The following is a 9,010-nucleotide window of genomic DNA, read 5'->3' as shown; positions in this document are numbered from 1 at the left end:
TTAGGTTATCCCTGGATCACGTGTTCAAGCTCTTCTCCAAAATGAGAAATGCTAATTGATTACTTACTAAACTAAGTTTTTGAAGTTAAATTGCACAATTCCTACAGCTGACACCAAACACTTGGGCCCTCCTGTGCACTGGTAATGCTGCAGCCCCAAACACAGCAATCTGCATCTCATTTACAGGCATCCTGTTAAAAAAAAAACAAAACAACAGACAGACAGGCCTTTCAATACACATTTCAGGAAAATAAATTCTGCCTTAACTTCTCTCAAGACATTCAGGGCCAATTAAAGCTGTTCCCAGAGCATGGAGCAAGCCAGGATTCCATTGGGTTTTACCACAACCTTTTATTCAAAGTTTCATTTTACCTCAATCTTTTTTTTTTTTTTTATTTAAAGTTTTAATTCCAAAGGCCTCACCTGAAAGACAAACAGAATTAAGCAAGACATGCAACGTTGCTCGTGAAAAATGAAGCAGTTATCCTGATAGTGCAACACTGTCAAGCTTGATTTATTGACACATTTTTATGTGAGCGGGACAACACTGAAGGCAGGTCATGTTCCACATTCAGCTGTGCTGCACAGCATTAAATCACACACAAAACACACACTGAGAAGGGGTTTAAGTGCTCTGGTGCATTGAGAAGCCACACAGTGTGGAGGTAAAGAGCTGTCAGTTCACACTGGGGGAAGGTGCCAGAGACAGAGCCAAGGAGCTGTTCCTTGGGCAAGGAAACAGCTCCTGGTGCTGAAAAACCTTTCCCCTTTGGGAATGTGGGGGTGCTGTGCCCCTGCCTCCCTGGGGCTCACCCCTGACATTCACCTGTTAAAACTGGAATTTTATTCTATTATTTTTCACTCTTTAAACCTCCCTGGTGCTGCTCAGCTGTGAATATTCTGCTGCCATCCTGGGCATGGCCGTTGTCACCTCAGACCAACCAACACTCTGTACAAAGTTCAGACCTGAAGGTGCAAATAATAAACACCTTCCCTGTTCCAGCTGCTCTGAACCACAAGGGAGTTGAATTCAGTCCTGAGCTCTCCCCCGCCACTGTCAGAAAGAGACAGGTCAGAAGACAGGTCAGAAAGAGTCCTACAGGTCAAGTTAAAAGAAGATCCTTGGCTTCTCAGGGCCCTGCTCGTGCCTTCTCAGCTCCAAGAACGGGGCTAGAGAGCAGAAAATGAAATTTTTTTGGAAGCTTGGGAGAAAAAAGCAAGAAAGGGGGAAGTACATAATATATATCAGGAAAAAAAAAAAAACCCAACGAATAATTTCTTGCTGCAAAGTCTGTGCTTGGTCACCTGCCCTTTTTAAATACTGGGAAAGCATGTAGGCCCTTTCTGATGGATTATTTTATACCACAGCAGCATCTGGCATAATTAAACACCCAGAGAATATTGCCATGTAAAAGAGGTGTTTGTAGCTGTCAGTGGGTTTAGCACAGCTTGTTTTCCAACTGTGTGTGTTCTGTGGTGGCAGAACTAATAGGTCCAAACTGCCTGGTTGATTAAAAGGGAGGAGATAAAGGAGAGGCAGCGTTCCTGTGCCCTGCATGACTTCATTCGGTATTGTTAATGAACAAAAGCTGCCCAGAAATTCACAGTTGATTACCAGGATCCCAGGGCAGTAAATCAGTTGTCACTGCAGCCAGGTGAATGGCTGCTCTGGCAGCATCAAATCTCTGCAAAAGAAAAGTTGTGTTGTCCTGCACAAGAGCAAGAACCTGCAATAATTGTGTGGGAAGATGAATATCACAAGTACACAAAGCTCAGTTGTGCTTACAGAACTAAGGGATGCCAACACCTGTAAGCATTGGGGACCACTAAAGTTGGACACGCTGCCTCCAGCAGAACAAAAATAAACGTGATAAATCATTTAAGACAGGATCAAAAATGATAGAAAATTCCCCACCAGATCCCAGTCATATTATCCTCATTTCTCCTTGCCCTTGTACCTCACAGCGTTCCCCCTGCACCAGTTAATCCAACTCGAAGCTCCTGCCACGGAACAGAAAACTGGCAAATAATCTTTGTTCTAAGCCGACACATAATCCAGTGGTGCTCTAAAAACAACTCCCAGCCTCAGTGCTTGTGCTCAACACCAGCCAGGGAACAGCAGTACAGGAGGTGGCCCAAAAATCCGTGGTTTGAGGGGATCAAGCAGCTTGTTTGCTCTGACCAGCCCCGCTGCTCTAAAAACACAGGAAGTTCCAGTGGTGATGCTTAAAAACAATTCCATTTATTGCCGTGTTCAGTGAGTCAGTGGTCACACCAGACACGTGAGGATTTACAGCCTTCCTGCAAATCCATCACAGGCTCTGGAAATGAAAGATTAAATCCTTCTCTCCTCTTCTGGCTGGAGATGAACCCCCTCCCAGCAGGGCTGAAAACTGCACAGTCACTTCTCTTCCCACAGCATCAGCTCTCTCACCAGTTGCACTCCCCATTTCACACCTTAGCACAGCAGGATTCCATCAGAACTGGCATTCAGTCCTTGCTAAGATGAGTGCTTTCAACTTCACAGCTATTAGAAAGAGTTGCTTACTTTAACAATCAGCCTGGAAGGTTCAGCTGGAGATGAGCTTGTCGAGGTTGGCTTTTACACTTGCTCGCATTTTAATGGGTAAATAAATAAAAGGTCAGACTTCTGAGGATTCAAATCCAGTCCTTTAAGGTCACTCAGTCCTTTTTGCTGTGCTCCAGCACCCGGTAGGGAGGGGCAGACACCCCTTTGGGTCCGTGCTGCTCCTGCACGATGGGCAGCGTGGCCGGGGTGTAAATCTCGGGCATGTTGTCGTTGTTCTCCAGGGCCCCGTAGGAGAAGGAAGCTTTGAGGTCAGGCTGGACTGCAATCCCTTTGTCATGCATGTTCTGCATGCCTGGAGAGAGCAGAGATGAAATGTTTAGGGACAAAAAACCGCATCTTTCCTGGGCTCTGGGAAATCAGTGAATTATCATGTCTCTCTGTTCTTCAGCTCATCGGTTCCTTGAGGGTTAAATCAAAGGCCAGGGTGGTTTTTGTGCTCAGCACTGGAGCAGATGGTGGGGAAATGAGGGATGGCAGTCAGTTATCCATCAACTGCTGCATCTCTCTCACACAGCTCACCACAGGCTGTGCTTCCCAAAAGAAATTCCTGCTCCCCTTGGCCTCTGCCTCTCATCAGCCTTCCTCAGTGAGGGAACACTTCCCAAGGGTGATGAACCCCTGGATTTTACTGTTACCTGGCATGGCATCCATGGATATGTATGGTTCAAAGGGCACAGGCTTCTTCCTGTTCCTGGTGATCAGGAAGACACCCAGGAACGCTATGAGGCACCTGAGGGAGGAGAACATCATCACTGCCATCACTGCCAAGGGACGGCACTCAGCATTGCAGCTGCCAATAATCTCCCAACTGTGTGTTTTTATTTTCCTTATCTCTGTATTTCTAAAAGCAACCCCTTCCAGTTTCCCCCTCCAGGAAACTCGAAGCACTTACCCCAGTGCAAACATGCAAATGTGCAGAACATCCTCCCCCGTGAAGTCCAAGTAAAAAGTCGCTCCTTCAAAAGGAAATAATTCATTATATCTTTCCTCACCCTCTCAGCGTCACCTCCAGCACTAATCCCTCCAGAAACCACTATTTTTTAAAGCTCCCTATTTTTACCTCTTTTTTTTTTTTTAATGATCATTTTTAATGAGTGGTCATCTAAAGATCCCCTGCACTTATAAAATTTTAAATACAGTCTAATTGGATAACTCATGTTTTTATGAAGGAAAAATCAAACAAAGGTGGCAAGAAAACACAAGAAAATCTTGCTGGAGTATTCACCTTCCTGAGCTGGGAGTGAGGATTGTTTCCCTTGTTTTGGGAAGGTCTGTGCCCTTACCTGCTGAGATTGCTGCTGCTGTGGACAGGATGTAGCCAACACTGGCAATCTGAGCTGAGTCATAGAGCTGGGAGGCTTGAGCTAAAAACCTGCAACACAGTCACAGACAACAGGGCTGCATTTGCAGGGATGCTCTGCTTCGAGACACCTTCCAGAAGTGATGCTTAGATTTGGGAAATTAATCGTTTTTCTCACTGAAGCAGCAGCAACAACATCCCCTGGAATGGGTGACCTCAGGGCCACTCACATTCTGAGGGGCTTTTAGTCCCTGCTGCCACTGGGGTTTTATGTTATTGTGCAAAGGGGGAGGAAAAAACAAAAAACCAAAACCAGACACATTGTCAACAACACTGATTCTGCACTTTGATTTTAGCCAGTGCGCAGATACTGTGTCTGATTTACCACCATTTCATTGCTGAAACCGGTTTGCAAACGCTTGGGTGATGTGGATCCACATTTGGGATTGAAACTACTCCCACCATTATCCCAGAGGCTCCTGTGCCGTGGATTTGAGGGCAGGCCACAGAAGGGAACGGAATAGTTTTAATTCTGATTTTGGAAGGGTCACGAGCAGCCCGGAGCGGAACAAGGACAGACACAAAGAGCGAGGGGCTTACGTGGCCTGGTAGATGGCTGTGGCAATCATACACACCAACATGATGTAGAAGATGGGGGAGTCCAGCTGCAGGGTCCCTTGGATGGACACAACAATCATCCCTGCCACAGCCTTCACCGTCACCACCGTCATGGAACCTGAGGGAGGTCAGGGGAGTTCACCACACTCTGCTGGAAGCTCCAAACCACCTGAGCAAAGGCTGCAAACTGCCCCCTTTTAGCACCAGCTCTGCCAGTTTTATTCCCTGAACCTTTCTGTGTCATAATTCCCACGTCTGCAGAACATTTGCTGTGGCTGTCACCTGATGGAAGGATACAAATCTTCATCTGGTTTGGTTAAGAAAAGCCTGGGAAGTTTTCAAAGCAAGAATCAGAAGGATTCCTCTCTCTTTTAAAAGCCAGTCAGAGTTAGTGGAGTTGCTTTGTCTGTAAATCACAGAGCCTTTGAGGTATCAGTGATTGAAATCCAGCCCCAAACAGTTCAAAAAAACAAAAAAGAACAAAGAAAAAAAGAGTAAAAGAAAAGACACTGCAGTGACTGAAGCTGCATAAATAGCAAACCTTGAGGACTGAGACCCAGGTTTAAGTGTGTCAGGCTGAGTCACTGCCTTGCTTTATTCACCCTTTGGAAAGTGGAATGGAGGACAGTTTCTTTACAAACAAACCCAGATGAATGTGGAGAGAGGGACAAGTGAAATCCCATTGTAGACTTGAGGGATATTTTTGACTCCAAGCCCACAGACTGTCCCAGTGTCACCAGGGACACACTGGCAGGGCATTTCTCCTTTCTTTACCCACACAGCAGATCTTCCCAGAGCCAAGAACACTCTTGGAGGTCAAATCCTTTCTTTCCTGGACCAGCCCTGCTTATCCACTGAATGCCGTGCTTTGTGTGCACAGATTAAAAGGAAAATTAAACAAATAACTTGGGCTTTCTGTGTTTGGCAGATTATTCCTCCTTATGGGAAATAAGCCCTCATTGTTCAAAGGTCATTTGCAAAGATGCCCAGCGTTTGTAGTAACATTTCTGGGGCAGATTGGTGCATTTTGTGGCATTAATTAGGTCAATATAATCCTCTAAATGCTAGAGATGCCTCAATTTGCTGTTTAAAGATCTTACAACTCCACATCAACTTACCCAGCAAAGCCACCAGCAGAAGAATAACTACAATGTAGTTTGCATTTTTCTCCTTGTAAAAATACAGCAGCAGGCAGAAAACAATGATCTCCACAAGCTACAGAAGACAGAAATGAGAATATTAAAAAGGCAGATTAGATGGGCCAGACAAACACTGGAATTACACAATAGGGCAAATCAAAGGGAATTGGGGATCCCCCACAATTACAGATTAAATTTAGCATGATCTTAGAGTCAGTTAAATGAGCTATTCAGTGGCTTCTTGCAGAACAGGAAACATGGGACACTTTAGAACATTGTATTTATGGTAAAGCAGCAGATCAAATAATCCTGGTTGAATGTTCCCATCAGAGAGCTCAGCCTGCTTTCTGTGAGGAGGTTCAGTCAAGTGACCCCTGAAGCACAAGCCTCAGTGAATGGCCAAGCTCCTCTCAAACATAAAATGACAGGTTTCAGAAGATTTTCAGTGAGCAGGTTATGGCTCCAGCGAGAAAGTCAGTGGAGAAAAAGCCCAGCTGAAAGCACAGTAACTTCCAAATTAAATATCTTTTAAGTCCTAAGAGAATAATTCAGAGAAGGAATGGCAGAGCTGTCAGCTGTGCATGTGCCTGACACCTGGAAAAGCTGCCAGAGGTTTCCCAGTGAGTACAAGGAATATTGGCAGCAACCCCGGGGAAAAAAACAACCCTTGAAAGGAAACTCCCAAATCAGGAACGCTGAGAAAGCCACCCCACATTTCCTGGGCCACCTTACCACGTAGAGCAGAAATGGCCAGCTCACTAAGTGCCTGGTGATGTTTTCTGCTGTCATCTTCTCGTGGCTGTTGGGTCCAAAAGTCACCAGCAGGTAAGTGCCAACAATTGCCAGCCCACAGCCGAGGAAGGACAGGACGTAACGTCCTTGCAGCCAGGAGAGGGGACAGGAGAGAGAAGGGCAGGGTTAAGTTATGGCATCAACACCACACCTGAGCAGTGGCATCTTGAACATTCCCTCCTCGGGGTGACTCAGTGCCCCACTTCCCAAATATCAGAGCAATCAGGGGTGAGGGAGCTGGGACAAGCAGAGAGGAGCTGCTGAACAAACAGGGCTGCAGAGCTGTGTGTGTGTGGCTTATCCTGCCCTGCACAGCCCTTTTTCCTGGGAAATGCAGGGAGGAATGTCCCAGCTCTGCAAACACTGATTCCCCTGTGCCTCAGAGTCAGGATCCTCAAATCCTGCAATGCCTGGAATTTCTAAGAGCTGTGAGAGTCAAGTGATTTGGCCCTAGTCTGAAAAAAAAATATCAATCTTTAACTAACAAACAGTGGATGAGATTCCAACAACCTTTATTCCAACAGATACCACCTGCTGACCTTGCCATCCCTCTAATAACAATATAAAATAATGAAAGGATAATTCCTGAGAGGCCACGCTGTGTGTGCTGAATGGCTTGTAAACAGAGGGGGGGAAAACCGAAAAGGAACTGCAGAACTTACTCAAAAACTCCTTGGGCTTCCATTTTTCTTTAATAAATATAATCCCTATGATTGCACTAGCTATAAAAAAAAAAAAAAAGGAAAGAGGAACAGTGAGTTATGGATCAAGCAGGAATGCGAGAGTGGAACACACTGAGCTCCCTCCTCACCTATGACAGACACTGCACTCAGCGGCACAATCAGCGAGACGGGAGCGAAGGCGTAGGAGGAAAACACTCCCAGCTCTCCCAGCAGCAGCAGGAGGAACCCACACCACCAGGTCTTGGTTTTGAAGTAGGCCCTGGGGTCTTTGGAGCCTGCCAGCCTGATGTGGCTGTACTTCTGGAAAAGAGAACAAACCAAAAAGAGGAGCAAAGCGTGGTCGTGGTGGGTGTTCTCAGTGCAGGGTGAATTCTCTGCTGCAGGACACTCACCTGCAGGTTGAGGGCAATGCTGCTGACAAGGTGCCCAAAAATAGCCAGTAAGGCCCCAATCAAGTTCTCCTGTAAAAAAGAAAGGAAACACACAGGGATCCAGTTTAGCCAAGGGATTGGCAGGGGGACACTCTGGAAGAAAGGCTTCCTGGATCATAGAACAGTTTGGGTTGGAAAGGACCTCACCCCACCTGGCAATAAAACCTGTTTATCTCCCTCCCTTTCTACTTATCTGGGGCAATCCAGAGAAGTCCCTGAGTTCCAAAGCTGTGAATTCAGCTGAGAACCCCTGACAGCCACTTTCTCCAAGAGACTTCAATTAGTTTGCAGATAAAGCCAAACACAATGACCCTGCCGCTCATTCCCTTTGGGAAAACTCCTTTCATGAGGATGTTTGTTGCCCTGGAATTCCACAGTAGGGATCAGGAACCTCTGCTTTCAAACTATTTTGCTCTTTTCCACTTGTAAAGGCTGCTGGTTCCCTCCGAATTCAGCCCATCTGATGAGGCAGCTCGAGCTGTCACAGATTTGATGCTGCTTTTTATCTGAACCAGTTATTCCAAAAGTCCCAGGTGACAGCTCCCAGCAAACTCCCAGCTCCTTCTGCACTGGCATTCCCAGCTCAGCAATGATTCCCACCATCTAGAAAGGTGGGATTTGAAATAAAACAGGAGGAAAAGCAGGTTGAGTCACAAAGGGAACGTGGAGTAGGAGTGAGGAGCCTGAGGCTAAGCCAGGCCTTTGAATATTTGTGTGCTCCCAGCAACTGTCTGAAATCCAAGCCCTTGAATGCACAGCAAACCAGAACAACCTGGCAGAATCCACTGCACTTAAACACCTCCAGAAACCCCCAGCTTTGAACTGCCAGCCTTTCCTTCACTTTGGCTGCTCTGCAGACACAGAATTTCTCTTTCTCTCTCTCCAGGTGACACCCCAGAGCCTCCAGGAGTGGCTGAACACAAAGACAGAGCACTTTCTGCAAAAAGTGACCCAAACAGAGCAGCATTCCCAGCTCAATCCAACAGCCAAGGGCCTTCCAGGGGTGGACTGGGGTGGGAATCTGACCTTGTAGGAGAAGGAATCCGTGTGTGGCTGCACAGAAACTGCTGCTGTGGCCAAGGGCAGCTGCTGGAGTTGCAGATTTGGGCTGTTGCCTCCTTCCATTGTGGTGCTTTGCAGTGTTTGCTTTTCAGCCTCTCTGAAGTCAGAACTTCTCTTTAGAGAAGAGACGTGGACCTTGCTGGAAGCAGCTTTTGGTGCCTCTCCTTCCCAGCCATCCTGTTTCCTTGGCCAGGCAATGAAATCCTGCTGAAGGTTAGGCCACTGGAAAAAAAAACCCAAACAAACCTGGAATCAAACTCACAGCAGAGAAAGCACATTTTAAATGCCTTCTTACAAACCTGGACAGAAACTCCCACAGACTTGGCTTTACAAAGAGCTCTGAGCTGGCTGGGCCCCAGGGGTGACACACTCAGCTGGCATTTACCAGCACCACA

The 9,010-nt window shown here is 46.6% G+C and overlaps 1 protein-coding gene across 1 annotated transcript; it reads right to left on the bottom strand.

Annotated features, from left to right (window-relative positions):
- Positions 1-2,519: 2,519 nt before the first annotated feature.
- NIPAL3 (NIPA like domain containing 3) lies at positions 2,520-8,806 on the bottom strand. The gene is made up of 11 exons (XM_027903419.1): positions 8,580-8,806; positions 7,515-7,583; positions 7,251-7,422; positions 7,102-7,161; positions 6,380-6,525; positions 5,627-5,723; positions 4,491-4,626; positions 3,874-3,962; positions 3,483-3,546; positions 3,226-3,320; positions 2,520-2,882 (listed from the first exon to the last, which is right to left on the bottom strand). Exons 1-11 carry the CDS (start codon positions 8,676-8,678, stop codon positions 2,683-2,685), a joined length of 1,227 nt encoding a protein of 408 aa, XP_027759220.1. The 5' UTR covers positions 8,679-8,806; the 3' UTR covers positions 2,520-2,682.
- Positions 8,807-9,010: the final 204 nt, after the last annotated feature.

Source organism: Empidonax traillii, unplaced genomic scaffold, assembly GCF_003031625.1.
Source record: "Empidonax traillii isolate 1590-97213 ecotype Southwest subspecies unplaced genomic scaffold, ASM303162v1 scaffold958:size599741, whole genome shotgun sequence".
Classification (NCBI taxonomy): domain Eukaryota; kingdom Metazoa; phylum Chordata; class Aves; order Passeriformes; family Tyrannidae; genus Empidonax; species Empidonax traillii.
Note: the sequence above shows the minus strand (reverse complement) of the source record. Positions and strands in the feature narration are given on the sequence as shown.

Bases quoted from the DNA above. Each gene is read 5' to 3' on its own strand.
- NIPAL3 (XM_027903419.1), bottom strand. From the start codon at position 8,678: ATGGAAGGAGGCAACAGCCCAAATCTGCAACTCCAGCAGCTGCCCTTG. The intron at 6,526-7,101 runs GTAAGTTCTGCA...CCTGGCTGCAAG, and splicing joins GAAGCCCAAGGAGTTTTTGA to GACGTTACGTCCTGTCCTTC. The intron at 4,627-5,626 runs GTAAGTTGATGT...GACCTCCCTCAG, and splicing joins TCTGCTGGTGGCTTTGCTGG to GTTCCATGACGGTGGTGACG.